Source organism: Panicum hallii, chromosome 2 (assembly GCF_002211085.1).
Source record: "Panicum hallii strain FIL2 chromosome 2, PHallii_v3.1, whole genome shotgun sequence".
Lineage (NCBI taxonomy): Eukaryota > Viridiplantae > Streptophyta > Magnoliopsida > Poales > Poaceae > Panicum > Panicum hallii.
In genome coordinates, this window is record NC_038043.1 from 52,294,926 (window position 1) to 52,315,152 (window position 20,227).

The 20,227-nt window shown below is 49.3% G+C and overlaps 2 protein-coding genes across 3 annotated transcripts; one reads left to right on the forward strand and one right to left on the reverse strand.

Annotated features, from left to right (window-relative positions):
- Positions 1 to 214: 214 nt before the first annotated feature.
- LOC112879811 (B3 domain-containing protein Os07g0563300-like) lies at positions 215 to 9,413 on the forward strand. 2 transcript variants are annotated; one of them, XM_025944216.1, is made up of 12 exons: positions 215 to 704; positions 1,018 to 1,099; positions 1,200 to 1,301; positions 1,825 to 2,642; positions 2,773 to 2,869; positions 3,291 to 3,465; positions 3,743 to 3,819; positions 4,264 to 4,659; positions 4,848 to 4,897; positions 5,255 to 5,368; positions 6,593 to 6,660; positions 8,486 to 9,413. In XM_025944216.1, the coding sequence occupies exons 1-12, from the start codon at positions 343 to 345 to the stop codon at positions 9,049 to 9,051; spliced, it is 2,907 nt and encodes a 968-aa protein (XP_025800001.1). In that variant the 5' UTR covers positions 215 to 342; the 3' UTR covers positions 9,052 to 9,413. The 2 variants fall into 2 exon arrangements, with proteins under 2 accessions (XP_025800001.1, XP_025800002.1); XM_025944217.1 differs by having other exon boundaries at positions 343 to 704; positions 1,825 to 2,633.
- A 553-nt stretch (positions 9,414 to 9,966) lies between these two features.
- LOC112879812 lies at positions 9,967 to 11,574 on the reverse strand. The gene is made up of 2 exons (XM_025944218.1): positions 10,746 to 11,574; positions 9,967 to 10,555 (listed from the first exon to the last, which is right to left on the reverse strand). The coding sequence occupies exons 1-2, from the start codon at positions 11,380 to 11,382 to the stop codon at positions 10,137 to 10,139; spliced, it is 1,056 nt and encodes a 351-aa protein (XP_025800003.1). The 5' UTR covers positions 11,383 to 11,574; the 3' UTR covers positions 9,967 to 10,136.
- Between the last annotated feature and the right edge of the window lie 8,653 nt (positions 11,575 to 20,227).

Genomic DNA, 20,227 nt, shown 5'->3' on the forward strand with positions numbered 1-20,227 from the left:
TCACGTAGACGATTACGTACGGGTTAGTGATAAACGGGAGCAAAGCCCTGGTGCCGCAGCGCTGGCAGTAGCTTTTGGGGGTGAGACCGAGGCAGGCCGGCGGTGTACGCGTAGCAGGAGTAGTCCGAGCGCCGGTACTGCTGCTGCTGCTGCTTTTCTGGGGCTCGCTTTAAAAGCCTTCCCCTCACCTCCTCCACCCCCGTCTCCTCCTCTCCTCTTCCCCTGCCTCGTCTCCGCCCCTCCTCGTCTTATTCCTTTCGCCCCCACGATTCCCACGCCCCCTCCCAAAACCCCCCACCTCGACGCGCCGCGCGGCCGCCGGCTTAGGGTTCGGCGCGCCCCATGTCGTCGCCGCAGGCGCCGCCGCCTCCGCCTCCTCCTCCGCCGCCGCCCGCGCCCGCGCCCCCGGCCGCCGCGCTCGCACCGGTCTCCGCGACCCCCATCTCGGTGCAGCCGCCGCCTATCCAGCCCAAGCCGCCGCCGCCACAGCAGCAGCCGCAGCCGCCGGGGCCCGTTTCCGGCCCGCAGCCGCCGACGCCGGCGCAGCTCCTGAATCTGGGCCCGCAGCCGCCGATGTACCGGGGCCCGATCTGCTGGAACTCCTACTGCAAGGACCCCGACCCCAACTCCTTCGGCCGCCGCGGGTGGAAGGTCCGCTCGGGCCCGCCCTTCTCCGTGTACGCCGACCTCTGCGGGAGATGCTAGTACGTGCTAACCACCTTCCTCTGCCTCTCACGCTCGCCCCCCGCCCAATCGCGCCGTCGGCGAGGCGGCCCGCGTGCTCGAATCGCGCGGGGGAAGCTCGCTCCGTCGGGGGCGGATTCGCCTATGGCGCCCACCGGATCTACGTGGAGTGATCGCCACGTCGTTGCGATTTCGCGGGATACGCGGGGGTTTTGTGTAAAGTTGGTGTGGTTTTTTTTTGGGTGCTTTGACTTGCGTGCGACTCCTTATTCCTGATGCATGCATGCATGTGTGGCTTACTGCTGCCCCCTGCTCTCTGTTTTGTGTGGCCAGTTCGCAGTTTGAACAGGGGATATACTGCGAGACGTTCCATTCCGAGGAGGGGGGCTGGAGGAACTGCGAATCCTGCGGGAGGGTACGTGCTCTTGCATGCTATCATGCCTCTCGGTGGCTGTCCATGCTTCTTTTACCTGCTGAGTGATCGGTTCGTGTGCGTTTGTCTTCTGATCGAACAGAGGGTGCATTGCGGCTGCATCGTGTCCATCCACAAGTATCAGCTCCGTGATGCTGGCGGGGTTGACTGCGCCAAGTGTGCTCGGAACACTCGTACTGCCATGGTATGTCGTGAAAATTTTCATTGTCACTGAGGATTTACTATTATTGGGGGCAATTAAATTGGGGGGGGGGGGTGCTAAGTGCATGCAGCATGAGCCACTTTTATCCTTGACTGTTCGCTGGCTTTTTAAGTCTGATATTTCAACATGTTGCATCCATTAGTGGGCATAAATCTCTTGAAGTAAAGCATTTCAGTGGTTTGTTGTCACTTGGGTTTCTAGTTGTGCCATTTGATTGGCAGCATTAATTAGGTGGATGTTATATTGCTAATATCCTGCTTCTACTTTCTAATGCCATTAATTAACTTATGTCCTTATGTCAAGGATGTTTTATTTATTGAAACAATGCTAATGTCATTTACTGAAGCTGGCAATTATTTACATGGAGGATGTCTATTTTCATATTGAAGAGGCTTCTATTTATTATGTTAACTGAATAGTGGGAGCTTGCAGTTCAGATGTTCTCTATGAATTTAGTTCATGTTTTGATCCATACTTGACCACAATTTGTGCTTGTGCTTTGTAGGCACCACCAAGTCCTGTATGGGCGTCCCCGATGCACAATTCTCAAAATGTAGCTGAGAGAAAAGACATTCCTGTAAAGAGCTGGAGACCTCCTGCCGGGCAAATTTCAAGTCAGTGGCGACAGACTAATCTGTGGAGTGTGTCCAGTATACAGTCGGACTTGCAGCAGCGTCTAGCTTTTGAGTTTGATAGGCCTAGTGGTAGCGAGAAATTACTTCCTGGGCGCACTTTTATCCATGCCCAAGATAGGAAATTTGATGACATGCATGACAGACCAACAACTCCTGCTGGCATGAACCACATTATGAGGGAGAGAGATGCCAATGGGCATGGCCAGCCTACCAATATGGATCCAGCATACTCTTATACCCTCTATCACAGAGATGGATCACATCCAAATAATCTTCATGATCCTAGTCACCATGGTGGAGAAAATGATTCTTTGTCTTCCCGGAAAGTGGCGATGCCAGATGCTTGTACAAGTGTGGATACTGGATTCAAGCTTGATTCACATCATCCATCTATTTTAAAGGATGATCCACCATCCCTTTCAGTTGGATTGGCTTCTAATTTTGCATCACAGAATGGACCGAAAGACCACATCAGAATTGCACCTGCTCAGCAGCAAGCGCAAATGGCTTCGTCCTCATTGCAGAAGCAGTTCTATTCTCACACAGTGAGTGGTTATAATGAATTCCAAGCGCAAATGCGCAATGGAAGACCCAGAATGGATGCAAAGGCGAGATCACAGTTACTTCCCCGCTATTGGCCAAGAATAACAGATCAAGAGCTACAGCACTTATCTAGCGAGTATCCAACGTATTCTACTTTATGTTATTGAGCATTTTTCCTTTAAAAAGATATTCCTCTTCATAGTCGAAATTCCACCTGCTGTAGAAATGTTATTTGTTTGAACTCTTTACTAAGTTTTCCCTTAACTTTCACACAGTTCAAATTCTGTTATTACTCCTTTGTTTGAAAAGATGCTAAGTGCTAGTGATGCTGGGCGGATTGGTCGTCTAGTTTTGCCAAAGAAGTGTGCTGAGGTGAGTTGTCAATTCGATTGCCATTTTTTTGTTGTGTAGATTCTCTGTGGTTACGCTATCTCAGGGTCTAATGTTATTGAGAATGGAACATTGCCTTCGTTGCTGTTACTAGTTTGTTTTGTATGTCAACGTGATATCTTTTTTTTTACTAGGTGTGCCATATCAGAATGTTTTATTAACCTATGAGTTGAACATTCAGCTCTATTAGTTATCCTGGCCCATGTCATAAATTGTTAATAGATGCATGAATAAATTGGAAAATATCTATAGAAAGCAGAGCTTATTTAAGAGAACCCTGCTGAGAGTTTATTTTCGTTGGGTACAATCATATTATGTACTTAGAATCTTAGACCATTCTGTTTTTATTTTGTGCATCCCTTATTTCAGAAAAGTTCCCTAATTGGAAAAACATTTTGAACAGGCATACTTCCCTCCAATCTCTCAACCTGAAGGGCTCCCTTTAAAGGTTCAGGATGCCAGTGGTAAAGAATGGATATTCCAATTCCGTTTCTGGCCTAATAATAATAGCAGGATGTATGTATTGGAGGGTGTCACACCTTGTATTCAGTCAATGCAGTTACAGGCAGGTGATACAGGTATGAAGCTTTTCTTAAACAAATAGATGTTAGAGTAGGTCTGCAGAAGATTCGTGACATTAGTCCTATATACTGCCATGAATTACTCCTACAAGAGAACAGACCTATTTCTATGTACTTCTTAAATATGCTGCCTGATGCCCTGACCTGACCTTTTGTTGCAATGCTAATGCCTTTAGTTTATCTCTTTCAACTATGCCGCGCTTTCATTTCATATATTTCTCATTATCATAGTTATCATTTCCTAGTTTTAACTTACAATGCTATTTTTCTGTAGTAACCTTCAGCCGAATAGATCCAGAAGGGAAATTGATCATGGGGTTCAGGAAGGCAACTAATATTTCTTCTGAACAGGTATGCACATTGAAGTATTTAATTATATGTGAATTTTGCTGCAACATAAAAAAAGCATTTAAAGATTAAACTGCTAGAAAAGATATGCACATTGATTGCAGTTATAATGTAACTTGAAAAGATAAGTCAGATGCTTCCAATTCTGTCAGTATTTATACGACTGATGACTGATGAAAAGCTATTTTAATGTCCATACCTCTCCAGTGTCTGCAATTTCAATTATATGATGCATCTTTGTAGTATTTCAGTTCTCAAGATTCAAGCTCCCCTTTTGTTTCTGGGACCTTTTTTTATCAACTGAAATGAGATAGTTAATGTAATAGTTATGTCAGCAATATAAACAATTTGCTGTGTAGTTTTCCCTAATCAAACTAATCTACAATACGGTGGTTACATTTTAGAATTTTAAAGGTAAACCATCTTTACTCATTTTCTTTTTCTCAGGAGCAAACAACAAAACCTGCCAATGGGGCCCCAGCAACTTCAGAGGCAAATGGTAAAGTTTCTGCTCCAGATCCCAGTCCAAATGCTGCAGTTTCCCGACAAAACAAGGTCAATACAGAGACCAAAAGCTCTAGCCCTGTGGAACAAACCGCTGCCTCCAAAATTGAAAAAGATGGATTAACACAGAAGGAAGGGCCAGGAACTGCTAGTTCTTCTCCAGGGCCTGCCAAGAGAAAAGCAGCTAATCTTACTCCAAAGAATAAACGACTACGGATGGAAAGTGAGGAATCAATGGAGTTGAAGATAACATGGGAGGAAGCTCAAGAATTGCTTCGTCCCCCTCCTAAGGCCCCCAACATTGTTGTTGTTGATGGGCATGAGTTCGAGGAATATGAGGTATGGCATTCCTTTCGACATTTATCTTCTTAAAAATTGCCTTCTCAAACTGAAATTTGTTCTGAGAACATCTATTTCAAGGACTATATTTGCATGCAACACTTGTTCTGCTGTTTATTCGTACTGTTTAATAGAGAAGAAAAAAGACTTGTTTCTGATATTCTGTATTGAAATCCTGTGCATTTCAGGAGCCACCGATACTTGGAAGGAAGACATATTTTGTGGCAGATCAATCAGGGTAATGTTTTTTTCAAACTTGAAAATTGTTACATATACTTTTTTATTTATCTTATTAAATGGATTTCAGTAACCTTAGCTGTGTTGACACTCATGCTGATTAGCTGATACCAACTGTTTTGCTCACTAAAGTTATCAAGCTATCTTTCTTCTGTTTGATTGTGTTTTTACTTAAAGTAGTTTAAATTGAAATTTGTATTAGCTGTCAGTACTTCCTACATATTAGTTATGAAGTGAGTCAGTGACATTGCAAAAATGCGATTTAAATTCTTTTGAATTCAACCTGTAATGTTCCCAGCAGTTTAAACTTTTAGTCTCTCTAGCACTTGCATCTAAATTTATCATTTTGTTTTAACAGTTCGAATCATCAATGGGCCCAATGTGAGAATTGTTCCAAATGGAGGAAGCTGCCAGTAGATGCCCTGATGCCCTCTAAATGGACCTGCTCTGACAATAAATGGGATTCGGAAAGGTGACCTTCTGTTAATGTGACTCGTTGTTTCTTTAAGAAGATTTCTTCCCATTTTATTTTTTGTGGCATTCTGAAAATTATGAAACATCTTTACATTCATGGGTCACTTGGTCAAAGCTTTTCCTTCAAAGTGGGCCTACCTGGAAACAAATCTTAACCCAAATGCCAGCCTGATCTTTATGCAATTATATTGGTTGTAATAATAACTTATACATGTACGGGTAATCAATCCAAGTATGTCTAATCAAAGTCTGTAGCAAAACATTGGACAATGAATCACATGACAGGTTCAACATTGTTTAATTTATAGTAACTTCATGAAAGAGGAATTACATAGAAGTGATCATCATTGAACATGTTCAAGGAAGTATATGATGCCTGCAGCCTCTATTTAGTACATGATTCAATTGAATATGTACTAGATAGAATGCCTGTACAGAACACCACGTTGCAGTGTTCTGTTCACTGATTTGATGCAGCTATTATTAAAAGGCTACTGGTATAAGCACATATTTCTTTTGTAATTAGTAAGTTGCTAAAAATTGACCAACCTACATGTTCAATTGTTTCCAGTCTTCCATTGAATATGATTCACTGATGTGTGATTTGACCTGAATACCTGATATATTCAGTTCTAGGACACTTTATTTTTTTGAAAGACAATTATAAGACTTCTTGTAAGTTTTAAATTATCACCTACATATTGCAATAGTAAGGTGTGTGGTTTTTTCTTGTTTACTTTAACTGTATGATACCACCAAGTTTAGTGCTCTACACATAATAACACCTCACATCAATCCATTAAAAAATCTAGATCCTTTTTTGTTGTACCTTGGTTTCTAAAAACATTTTCCACTATTATGTATGTGTATACCTAGGCTTAAACTATTACCATCAAAATTGCACTAAATGGTACTGCATCATTACCAACTGGTGAACTGTTTTTAGCAACGGGTGGAAACTAGCGAGCCTGTTTCTCAAGTGTTGTTCAAGAAGATACGGGGGTATGCTAAATAGTTAGTATCTGTACTCTACCAGACTTATCATGATCTTTCTATTAAATATCCAATTGTGACAACCATATATTGAAATGAGCAGTTAGGTGTATGTTTTGTCAGGAGTCAAGACATAACTAAATATTAGTTATTTTGTGACTGGTTATATATGGTTTGCTCATCACTATATCTTAGCTATTCAGTTAATCACCACTCTTTTTGTCTCTAGGTCTTCTTGCGAAGCTGCACAAGAAATAAGTATGGAGGAGCTTGCAGAATTGATTCCTATAAAATCTGGTATGGTCCAATGTCCTCTAAAGTATATATGCTTCTGCAGTAGTTGCAGTTTCATCAGTAGTTCTTTCCAAATAGAAATGCAGGAGATGTATTTCTGAACTCTAGATTGCCTAGAGTTGTGAGCACATGCCGCTAGCCTACAAAAGAATAATCTGAGATGTGAGATGTGGACAATGGAGAAGGGCTCTGACCTCGGAAACTGGGGATGCCAAAGCAATTTGTAGTCCTAGGCCTATTCATGGTCCGGCCTGAGACTGCTGAAACCGCCAGACCAACTGGGATGAGACCAACTGCAAGCTTGTGTGCGGGTCCAGTTTGTTTGGTGTGAATACCAGTGAACTCGTTTATCACAGCATGCTCCTGACAAGCCACTCTTCCCCTTTTATTCATGGGCCCACCTCTCTCTCATGTAGTCTCTCCTCTCGCAGTACGCATCTTCCCCAACCTCCCGCCCCTTCTCAGTTTTTCCCAACAAGAAGCTCGGCATGCAAATCCCAAACCAAATTCGACTAATACAGAAAGCCAACAACCCAAATCAGTCGCCTGGATCTTAATTAGATTTCTGCATCTTAAGTCTGCCGATTTCATGTCCTCTCAGGCAAGAAATCAACAGTTTCGCCCCCCAAATTTTCTCTCCAAAGCTTGCTTGCTCACTGCTGGCACTCGATCCCCACAGTCCCACACCTTGACTGCCTGTCTGTTGCTTGACTTCTTCCGGTTCTTGAGTTCTTGACCTTGTCGGCATTCTCATTTTACTAGTACTGCTGGACACGACACCATGGCTGTCGGGTGCAGTGATGCTCCGTGGCCGTGGTCTTCTGTTTCTTGTGGCACCCTTGTCCGGGTGTGGAGGTTGAGGCAGCACTCTACGGTGTCGCCTTGGGCATTGCTGATTGAAGGAGAGAGAATGGCAGCATCCAGCGGTACTCATCACAGGACTCCTTCCTGTCCTCCTGCCTACTACCACACGAACATGGCAGTGGCACTCGTCACAGTGCAGAACCATTGAAATCCATCTAAACCACTCCACTTGTCTCCCAGGCGGGCTGGGTTGGTCTGGTTAAATGGGTTACGTAGTCCTAATGCATGCTATAGCAAGGTACTTAGCAACATTAAAAGGGATTTCACATTTGTCCAACGTTTTTTTTTAAATGCCATCTTGAAGCTTGGCCTAACCCCATTTCATAGCATTGGTTCTGTTGGCCCTTTTCCAGACTCTTGCTTTGTACAATTTAGGTGATGCATCCTAGAACCCAGGATGCTTGGTTACAATTCCGAATCTGCTAAACCATGATTGTTTTCTTTTTTTTTCCTCGACTGGCTTTATCCATGGGTAATGAGTTTCCATGTATTGGGCGTTTCCGTTTAGAAATGGAAGCTTTTTCGTGTTTGCTTGCCAGCATTGGAATGGCCTGAATGGAATGAATATTAAGATAAATAAAAGAAAAAATAAACAATTAAGAAAGTTTTTCATTCTTATATTATTTTCCTATACTTGACTGATTCCAATTCGTTATTTCAACGACACCAAATGATCTTTCGAATTGGTCAAGACTCTCCAGTTTATGGCCCCCTTCTATTATATATGGTACCTATTGTTGTTTCAGTGAATTTGCGGGTAGGCTATGCATAATGTCCCTCTCATTATTCTTTGTTAATACCTTTGCATAATGTCTAGTATATAGGCGGTTTCATTTATGTGCAATTGGGCTATAACTGCATCTAATGGTATGCTGTAGTTGGATGCAAGTGGGATTCATGGTTCGATGATAGTGGGCTTCTCAGTTTCAGTTACATTACAAAGAAAGCTTTTTCTGAATTGCAGGTCCAGGTGGAGCAAAAAAGCCCAAAGCTAGGGTGGAAGGTGAAGCTATTGATGCTTCAGATGGGCTCGACACTCTTGCAAACCTTGCAATTCTTGGTGAAGGTGAAGCTCTCCCGTCCCAGCCAACCACGAAACATCCCCGCCATCGTCCTGGCTGCTCATGCATTGTCTGCATCCAACCACCAAGCGGGAAGGGCCCAAAGCACAAGCAAACTTGCACCTGCAATGTCTGTATGACGGTTCGACGCCGTTTCAGGACACTCATGCTTCGACGTGAGAAGAGGGCGAGCACAGATTCGCCTCGTAAAAAAGATACAGGCCAATCCAGCGAGAGAGACAGACAAGGTGGATCTGGCCAGCTGGCGACCAATGCCAGTGCAACCAGCTCTTCCCAGAAAGCAGCAGATACGAAGGCTAATGCGCCTGAAGATATGGCCGTAGATCACAAGGTGACATCCTCTCCTGTCAAGAACCACATTGACCTGAACATCCAGCCTGAACGGGATGATGAGCAGTCACCGAAGTCTGGTGCCGCTGGTGCATTGAACCGAGACAATCCAACTTAGGGTGGCTCGCGCGGAGAGCTGGATCAAACCGCTGAGAGTGGACATAGATAGCTGATCGAACATATCCTTCCGAAATGTCTATACCCATTAAGAAAAGACGTGGCATGAGGTGTTGTAGTGTAGGTGGTATCTGTTACCTTCCCATACCATAGAGCCGGTTTTACTTTTTCCCAGACAGACTCAGTGGTAATGTTATCGTGTATACATAGGCCAGGATATCAGTAGGCGTTGCGTGGGGCCTTGCGTACCCTGTATGCATGTATGTATTGCAAGACCAGCGCGTCGTTTCAGCAGTGTTAACTGGGAGGTGTTCATGTATCAAGTCCATCGCTTAGCTACCGAAGCATTGCCGTCGTCTTTAACTGGGCTGGCAGGAAGGGCTCCGTTTTCGCATGTCTGTGTTCAGGATAAATGCGTTCGTCACACATCTTTGCGTATGTTCCCTGATGTAAAAATGGTCGTCGTCTTGTTTAACAACTCCGTTTTCGTATATCTGTATGGATAATGCTGGTTGGACGCAAAGATTGGCATCTAGACTGTAAACGGGCGCCCTGGCACTGGCACCGACAAGTTTGATTCACTCTCTGCACCTGAGAAATGCTTTTGAGGCGCATAGTCATACCGTGACTAGTGTGCAGCAGAATGCCCTCGGTGAGGTCAAGACTGTCTCGACAGGTCGTCGGTGACCATCGATTCCACCATCTCCGCCGGGCTTCGTCCCGCGGGTGAGTGAACTCACACAACACCAGACGCTAACGCTAGCTGTGCAGTAGGAGGCTCATCGACAGAGTCGCACAACACGGTATGACTATGCGCCGAGCAGCAGCTCAGTAAGCAGGCAAAAGAAATCGGGGGATGCTCAGGCCATCACTAATCCGCACCTGTCACTGCTAACAAGTGCTATCAAACTTGTCCTTTATCTTGTGCAAAAAAGAAACTATCACTATCACCTTCTTACTTTGACAAAACCATATCTTACAGAGATCAACACCCCAAAACCAAAATCGAGAACGGACACGAAACAGAAAACGGGGAGCACTTTTGCAAGCTGCAAACTATTTTCAGCTAGTTTTCATTCAGACTATTCAGTACTGGCTGCCCCTGCCGAGCATGTCGTTGTAGTGCTTGAGCGATTCCTGCCGCTGCAGCCGCATCTCCATGTTGAACTTGTGGATGAACGCCTCCACCCGCCGGTTCAGCTCGTCCTGCCCCAGCGACGGCTCCCGCCGCACCGGCGCCGCCGCGGGCGCCGCCTTGCTCCTCCCGGCGGCGCCGTCGTTGAAAGTCTCGGCCTTCCGCATCGCGCCCGCCGGCGCGGCGACCGCGGGATCGATCTCCCCGCTGCCTACGCCGCCGGACGGGCGGCGCCCCGGGCGGGTGTCCCAGGTGTCCGACTTCTTGAGGTGCCGCGCCAGCGGCGGCCCTCGCCCCTCCGTGATGGCCTTCCATGTGCTCTCCAGCGTCTCCTCCTTCCGCGGCCGCGCCACCCGCAGAGCCCTGCTCCCTGCAATGCCCAGAAATTCCCATTGGTACCGTAACAAAACGTCGATTTCTTGGTAGAATTCATCAATCAAGGGCTCGGTTTTAACGGCTCAAATTTAAACAGATTGACTAAGGCAGAGCACCCAGGAGATAATTTGAAATGGAGATTTCTGCTGTGTGTTAACGATGAGCGAATGTGTACGTTGCGTTACCTTCGGGGCTCGGCTTGGGCGCCTTCCGGCTGAACCTCGCCGACACCAGCGGCTTCTCCCTGGAGTTGGTCAGGTCAGCGAACGGCGCCACCTCGCTCTCTGCATCCGCCTCCACCTCCACCTCCACCTCCGCGCCCCGCCGACGCGGCGTCCACGACGACCTTGAAATCGAGAATTCTTCATCCTCCTCCACCGGCGACGGCGCTGGCACCACCGCCGCAGTGTTCATTTCCACCACGGGCTCCTCCACGGCCGGCACGGGCATCGCCACGACCGGTGCAGGCACCTGCAGTGCGACCGCCGGCTGGATCCCATCCTGCTCCGTCTCCTCCTCCGACACTCCTGCTACTCCGGCGGAGGAGGCGGCGGCGGCGGAAGCGTAAGGAGAGGCCGACGGGCGGTCGCCGCCGCTGGCGCTCGGCTGGAAGCGCGACGACGCGGCGATGGAGATGATGATGGCGTTGATGACGAGGTAGAGGTACGGCGGCGTGAGCCACGTCGCCGCGGCCGCCCGCGCGCGCGGCAGCTCCTCCGCCACGAACGCCGCCGCCGCGGGCCCCAGGAACCGCACCCCCGCCGCCGCCAGCAGCGCCGCGGCCGCGGCCGCGGCCGCCTTCAAGGTCCGCTCGTACCCCATCGACCCCCTCCCCGCCCCGACCCTCTCTTCCCTCGCGGTTCCAGCTCCCCAAGCCAACGCACGAGCCTCAGGTGACGCCGCCGCCCGTCCCGTGCCGTCGTCGACCGTTTGGTTTGCTGTTGCTCGCAGCGGGCGGCAGCTAGCGAAACGGAAGGGAGCGTTGCAAGCAAGCGTCGCGGCGAGAAGAGGTGGGCCGCGGCGGGGCGAGGAATTTATAAACCAGGGGGGTCGGCCCGACGGCGACGCGTGGGCCGTTGGATGGGGCGTTTCGAGCGGTGGATGATGCGGGGGGCGCGGAGTTCCGTCCTGTCTGGGCGCGGGGGTTGCTTCGTTAGAAAGGTCTGGATCAGCAGCGGCAGCGCAGAAGTAACGAAGGGTGGCTGACAGCTGACTGGCTGGCTGGCTCGTGTGACCGCGGGGACGGGACGTCAGGGTCTCCATGGCCGGTGGCGGAAGGTGGACGTCGACCTCCCTCCCCGGCCGGCTCAAAGCGCCACGGGATTCCGCGGGAGTTTTCCGCCTCGGGGTCGCGCGTCCACACGATGGTGTTGGTTCACCGGCCGCGGCATTGATCGGACGGCTCGGATCGAAGTGTTACAGGGTCGTTGACACCACGTACTGGGACCGTGTCGTGGCCATTGCATTCGCACAGTGCTGGGCCACTGCTCAGGATACAGACGGATCCCGTGGCATGTGGGGTTCATTCACTACCGTGAGCGATCAATCCTTGTCCGGGGCCCTGCTGATAATAAACGCTGGTGCGAGACAGCAGAGCTCGGAGGGAAAACGACGGGGGAGCCTAGGGCGGCGAGGCCGGCCGAGCTCCAACTCAAACGGTCAGAAAAATAACCGTTGGGTGCGGTGGGGAGCCAAGCCAGCCAGCCAGCCAGCCAGCCAGGGAAGGGACTGAGGAAAGAGAGGCGCGGAGGGGCCCAGCCGGCAGGACTAACCTTCCCCTCGTGGGCCTTCCCCTGCAGCCACGAGGGCCGGGCTCCCCGCCTAAACAAAACGAGAGCTCCCGCTTTCTCTGACCCCGGGGGCCGCGCCAACCTGGCGCCCGTACCGCCGTTTTCCCAGGCCAGGCTGATGTGTCCAGCTCGGCTGACCTCACAAACGCCACTCCTGATCGGTGTCAGTGCCCGTGTCTATCTTGACTTCCGTCTCCAGTTCTGCTCTCCCGGATCCCGGCCGTCTCGTGCATGATGGTTCGGAGGTTCCAGGCTTCCAGCCGTCTGCCATGCCGATTAAAAATGCCTGCGCACGATACTGTACAGCATGTGCCGCTACCCGTACGTGGGTGTCCAGACATTTTGGGAGTCGATGGATCTAAGAGCAGTGTCTCACGACTAATCAACGCACGTTTCGTGACCCGAAAATAAGTAAGCAAGACAAGATAGTAATTCTAACAAGACTGGAAGAAAAAAAAAAAGCTGGAAGCCATACCGGCGATACCATGCATCCGTGTGCCCGCTCCTCGCCATGCTACCGCACAACAGAAAAAGGAGCCGTGCCGAAACGTGGCGCGCAACGTGTGCGCCGTGGCGGGATGGCACGAAATGAGCTCGGTTACATACGCCGATACGCGGCGCCGGCTGACCTCACGCGCGGACGGCAGATACGTACGGAAGAGGATCCTCTGCAGCACTTCAGAGGAATCCTGACAGGTGCGGCTCGGTTTGGCCGCGCGCCTACCATCCCATGCAGGCGTGCCTAGCCGTATCCGTATTTCTGCATGCCCGCGGCGGAGACACGGGTGGTGGCGTGGCGTCGAGCGGTGGCCGAATCGGGCTCGCCATCCTCGCGCACGCACGGATCGGATGGCGTGTCCGAGCGCGTAGCCTCCTGCAGCTTTCGCCCGCCTACCCCGCCCGCCTCTCCACCCGTAGCCACGAAAAACTGCGCGTGGTACGTGATGGCCTTTTCTCTTGTGCGCACGGCACGGGATGGGGCGGAAAGGATCGATCGACGGGAGCTGTGGCCGGCCGGCACGTGGTGGCTCCCCACACGTCTCTCGTGCGCGCCACACGCCCTTTGCGCAGCAAAATATCATTCAGTAGCGTGTATATACCCTAGCTATAGATAGTAGCTAGCAGTTGATTTCAAAACTGGGGTTAGGGTTAATCTCGCCTAACACTACTCGTTTAATATTTTTATAAACTAGGTATAGCTCCGTCTGATGTGTGGCTTTTTTGTAGTAGTAGTACAATGATTGGTTGGCCCAGCCGGGGCCCACAAGTTGGACTCGCGGCGGATCTCCCGGCGTTTGCTTCCGTCCTGCGAACTCGTTCGTGTCCCCAAAACAATGGAGAAGCACTACGCATGCCCGTCGACTTTTAGATCTATCAACCATGCGAAACCTGCACATCGCAAGCATATCACATCACACGAAATGAAACAGAAATAAATAATAATCCGCGTGCTCAAACAGCTAGCCCATCACAGCACTTGGATGCTCACGCTCCCAATGCGCAGCGGGTGCCGAGTGTGACCCTGCTGAACCTTGCCAATCCGGTGCCGCGGCCGGGATCGGATCTCCGGGCGAGCACTCTTTTTCCGACGGGACGTCTGGATACGCTGCTCTGCGCGTGTTGTGCTGGCGTTCCCGTCCGCCGCCACTCGTGGAAAGCTGTGCGGCCTCGGGCGCGGCCGGCCGGACCGTGCCCGTGCACCATGTGTGCCGTGCATCAGAAACGGAGGTCGACCTGGCCGGCCGATCGAAGAGGAAGAGGCCATGGAAAAAGGGCATCCGTGGTGACCGCCAGACCTACCCACCTACCAAAGCTCATGAGTAGTTTGTCACTTCCGGCATGCATGTCATGTGAGCAGGCCGGCCAGGGGACCCATGTGCAGGCCCCAATTTAGTGATGGCCATAAGCAGGGCATCATGCATGGCGGCCGTGGCACGACGACGCCATGAGCTTTATTCTGATCGAATCATTTTTGCCGTTTACGACGCATCCGCCAGCAGCGGAAGAAGTTTAAGGGTAATCTCATTTTTTGTGTGGTAGCGGAGTCTTTGTGGTATCGATCGATCTTCAGGCATCGGGTGGCTGTGATCGACGTTGCGTCCATGCGTTGGGTTGCGCGGCGACCTTTTCGCTTAGCTTGGAGCGTTTCTCCGTTCTCGATCTATCATCCTTTTGGTCGGCGGCGGACAGGTCCATCGTCAGACGAAGCACCCCTGGTCATGGCATCTGGTAACCCTATTTTTAACTTTGACTTTTAATAAAAATAGTGTTACTAGATTCATCATGAAACCAATTATTATAATGCGCAACTCTTTCTATTTAAAATAATTTTTAAAAATATAATAAAAATTAATTTTATTTTTATCGGATCAAAGTAGTATATTTGGAGGGTGTACATGTTAGTCGCTATTTGGTCGCCGCCACACGTCCCGGTCGTCGGAAGCTGCTAGACCTGCTAGACGAATCCTTTTCACCGCCCAGGTACATACAGCTCCGCTTCACTGTCTTCAGGAGAATCGTTCCAGCTTGTTGGGTGACCGGCCTGCCTGCCTGCGGTGCCTATGCTCCATGAATGCCAATCCATCTATCCATCTACGACCGTGCGCGGACTGTGTCACTGTGTGAACACATCTCGTTGACCATGGAACTTGGGAAAGTCACTATCGGCGATGTAGCTCGCGCGCCGTTGCATCAGCGAGAATCCATCAGTTAACATCTTCATTATCCAGTCTTAATTAGTGCTGGAGGGCATGTTTATTTAGAGGTGGGACTTGGGTCGGGCCGTGCCGGCCCGGCCCGGCCTTCTTGTGTCTCGTGCCATGTTGGATTTGACTTTTAAATACGTGGGACACGTCTACGTGTCTTATCTTGCCATAACGGCGCAGCACTATTTTTACTAGGCCCAAGCACGGCCTATTGCATGCCGGCACATCTTTATACCGTGCCAGTCAAGCACGGCTCTCGATATATTTTACGATTATCGTCATATGGATACTCGTATGTTTAAGTACTCATCGCTAAATAAAAAAATTTCTATGCATAGAAAATGAAAAATCATCTTTTTTGAATGACTCTATTGAACAATAATGGTTGTTAATTAGAAATTAGCATAAATTGATTAATATTAGAATAACTGGCTACACACAGGTCGAGAGGCCATCTTCATGCCATGCTGGCCCAAGCACGGCTCAAAATATGGACCATGCCATACGGCTCATCGTACTGAGATCGTGCCGTGTTCTCATGTTCATGTCGTGCCGGCGCGGTCTAAAATTTTTCGTGTCATGCCATGCTCTGGTTGTGCTAAAACACCGTGCCGTATCCCGTTTAAAAATAGCACGGTCCAAATCACAGCTCTATATTTATAGTTATTCTTAATATTGTCGACGCTACTGTCAGTCTGTCACCGTCTCCTGACTTCCTGGCCGGTGGCCGCTCTGGTGCCGCTGGCGAACCAAAGGCCGCTCGACACACTTGCACAAGCGAGATCGGCCACCGCCGCGTCCGGGACTCCGGTGGCCGGCCACCACGACGACGACGGGCCGATCCAGATAAAACGACCAGCCAACCCGAGTTTTGCGCGTTTCAGAGGAAGCTTTATTTCCACGCGACCCGTCACTAGTCGTCAGAAGTAGTCAGGCCAGTCGCCGGAGTGCACCTGCAGTCAGGGGCGAATTTAAGCCACTGTTAAACTTACCCTGCTGCAGCTCAAGGGGCTGTCATGTTTTTCCAGAATCATATGGTGAATATAAGCTTGGTTAGTGGGAAAAAAGAAACTTATCCTTGTGCCGGTGCACCAAACGTGGCGTCGCCCCTGCCTGCAGTGAGCGAATAGGCACTAGCTCGCAGCCGCTGACCTGACCCTCTCTCTGTTTGAACGAGGAATGAACACTTGTTGGACTCCTTTTTTTTTTTGTCATACCCCGGCCTACGCACGACGAGACATGCACATTATTGTAGGCTTGTGCCGACTATATATATATATATGTGAATGCCACAGACTACTATAGAGTGTATAGCAGTAGCCCGACGTACGTGTATGGCATGCAGGCACACAAAATACCGTGCCATCAATTGGACATCGTTCATGTACTTTGGACTATTGGTACTTGCCGGCGTGTACGTGTACAGGAGACAAGGGATGACGCCAACGCGTAAGCAAGGTTCTTTAATGTACACTCGCACGTGTCGCGGCTAGAGGGCGCAGCTCGCTAGTTTAGCCAGGGGCATCGAGGCAGCACGGAGGCTGAAAAGGATTGGGGGTAGCAGAGTACGTACGTGCGCGGGTAGACGGAGAATCCCTGAACACAACGGCACGCAGAGAATTCTAACATAGAGTAGCCACGACCCGAACACTGCCATGCACAACAGACAAAGATAAGAAGATAACAGCAACGGCATGGGAGCCAGATACTTCCATGGTACAGACAGACGGCGCCATATATATGCTAGCTCCCATGACTCCTAACGATACCATGGCTTAGCTAGGTCGTCGATACCTATCCACACACACCGCGCCGTACGTACATGACGCGTTGACCACGGCAATGACGGGCTTGATTAATGAAATTTCACCTGAGCGCTTAGCTTATTGCATCAGCAAATCACTGCGGAACACTATACAAGTTTATCCGAATCTCTCATAGATCCTTGTTCTTAATGTTACCGAGATGGACATCACCTGCTAGCTCTGTCTCCCAACTTCCCTGCTAACTGCCACGTCGCCGGCGGGCCAAACCCCGCTCGACACTTGGTCATGCACCGTCGAGCGGCCGGCGACCGGAGGCACCCGGACACATCCAACGACTCGTTGTTCGATCAGAGGTCAGGTCCGTCGGCAGAGCACACCTGCAGCATCTATCTGATGATCCCTGCATGTCTGCAATGCACGGTGCCCCTACAGGCACGAGAACGGGAATACAGGCAGTAGGGGGATCGTGTCGGTTGTAGGTTTGCACCGACCGTGCAAGTGCATGTGCTGTAGGAGACCGTTTGTGTGTGGCCGGTGGCCTCGCGATCTCTCCTGCTGCTCGCAACAACCGTCGCGATCTCGCTGTAGTAGGTACACAGGAAGCCACCACGGTGTCAACGTCGTCGTTGGCGCGAAAAGATTGAAGTCGACATGTACAGATATACATAATCCTCTTTGATGGATGCGGAGCGGATAAACAAGGATATATAATTAACAAGATAAGTTCAAGTAGTTTCGTGCCTTTGACAGTCACCATCAGGATATGGACTGTCGTTAGAGATCTAACATTATGTCAATGCAAGTAGTATAACACAAATGTGGTAGAAAAGAAAGTTGCTAGCTGGAGTAGTTTTTTTCGTTAAATCCCGCTCGAGCTTGTGAACGTTCTAAATACTCATTGCGAAAGTAACTGTGACCCTGTATTAGAAAAAAATATTATAAAATTACTGAACTGGGCTTCAGAAACCGTTGCTGATCATGTTTGACGTTGGAGACCACAGAGGAACATGTGTGCGCCTTAAAGATGCTACAAAACCTAAGATCCCATTTGGATCATCTGAAACTAAAATTTTAGTCCGGAACTTTAGATGATTAAACATTAGATAATTAAACTTTAGTCCATGTCCGTTTGGATCCATAAGCTAAAGTTTAGATGTGGGATACATATAGAAATATAGAAATGTCATTTTTACCCTTGGATTATATTGATGTTGTGCCAACATGCATATAGTGAGGGGTAGTTTGGTCTTTTCGCAGTTTTTAGTCTACCTAAAGTTTAGCCATATGGATCCAAATAGTTTCTGGAACGTACATGTATCCCATAACACATCTTTATTAATCGATGCATCTTTTGGAATACGGGGATCATTCTCCCTCTCTCCGATCCTATAGTCAGCGTATGGTACGATACGTCAAGCTTCTCGGTCTGGTAATCTCTCGTCGACGTCGTATATCTACCAATCGTGGGCCGCGGCCGGCGGGCGCGTATACGCGGCAGGCACCAGCTGCTAGGGCACATACTTTTCGACGGGACCTACGTGGTGGCGGATCCGCTGCTCGGCGGTCGGCGCGGCGCGTTGGCATCCTCGTCCGCCGCCACTTGTAGCACCAACACCAAGCGTGGAAATGTATGGCGATCCGGGGCGCGCGACTTCTACCTACTCCCACGAGTCGCATGTCGTTTCCGGCCGGCATGTGAGCCAGCCGACCAGGCACCGCGTTGACCGGGCCGGGCCCATGTATGTGTGTACACGGGAAATAACAAACAAGCGGTCACGCGCGCCCTATGTGCCTTTGTGTGCAACTGCACGTACGTATGATCCAAGTACAAGTATAGTGCAGCTACCCCATCTCAAGAAATGATGTTGTTTTTAACAAATATCAACCAAAAATTTTTATGCAGATTTTATTCAGGAAACATACTGGCTACGCCATTGGACGCAGTTGCGGCGTAGGGAGATCAAAAGGAGATGATGATTCAGGCATGTCACTTGCTGGAGAGGTCGGCTCTTGCTCCTTCGCTTCCTATGGATGATCTTTTTAGTTTACGGATTGGCTTTCAATAAGCATGCTTTATACTTTGAACGTTTTGTGAGAACATGGTGTGGTTGCTACTACGTGTAATAGTTTTTTCTATTATTAAAAAAAGCTAGCATATTCCAGAGGCATCTCGAACCATGGAAATAAAGAGACAAAAGCACAGGATAGATAACAACGGCATGAAGCTATGCAGGGACGACGTCCTTGCAGGCAGCTGACGCCATATATATCATAAACGATAAGGCATCTATAGTTTCTTAGTAGGTCCAACTCCACAGCATACCTATCCACACATTATACTGCATGACTACTGAACGACGCGTTGACCGGAGGACACCTCGTGAGAGTTTGCGCTTTTGCATCAGCAAAAATCAAGTGTAAAAGCGAGGGCGCCCGTTCAAATCTTGCATAGATTACTGTTATTCTTATATTCTCATCGAGATGGACGTCACTTGCTAGCACTGTCTCCTAACGTCCCGGCGAACCACCACGCCGCCGGCGAGCGAAACACTGCTCGACACGCCGGCCGTGCACCGATCCGATCGAGCGCGACTGGAGGCACCTGGACTACACATCCAACGACCAACTAACCTGACAAGCTCTGCGCGTTGCAGACTGTAGTCATTCGGTCGCCGGCCACTCGTCAGAGGTCAAGTCCGTCGGCAGAGAGTGCACCAGCGCCTGATTGACCACTGACGAACTGTATGGTGCCCCTGCAGACACGATCACACGAAGGGTCGGACCGGCAGTGGGAACGTGACCGTGTCGGTTGTAGGTTTGTACCGACCGTATGCGTATGGTCATGTATGGTAGACCAAAGTGTATGGACAGTGCCTAGCTTCTCGATCGTCCTGTGCACAAAAACTGTCTGTGTCCTTGTTCATGTGCTCTCCAGACTCCAGAGTACGTGCAGGAAGCAACGGTCAATGTCAGGGTCGGCGAGGAGGACCGAAAATCGACACAGATAATGTGGGATGGCGACTGGACAATAACAAGGATAACAAGATAAGTACAACCTGCTTGGTTGGTACCTTGACTCAGGATTAGGTAGGCTTCAGGATACGCTCAAAAGAACGTCACATAATATTTTTTTAAGTACCAAAGAAAGTTGTCAGTTCACCTTGACGTGAAAAACTCTTTTCCTAATTTTACTGTTCTACCTGGCTAGTTCACTTCACTTTTCGAGTGATCCTAGATTGGAGTTCACTTGTCTATTGAGTGTCCGAACAGCTTCGGATCCTTCCAAGGCACAGGGGTTCTCTCTCCATTCACTTTGAGCTGGGTTTCTTTGTAGTTTCCAAAAAAATATTCCAGTGTATGAACGTTGTTTAGTGCTTATCGAAGAAGTTATTGCGAGTTTTTTTTT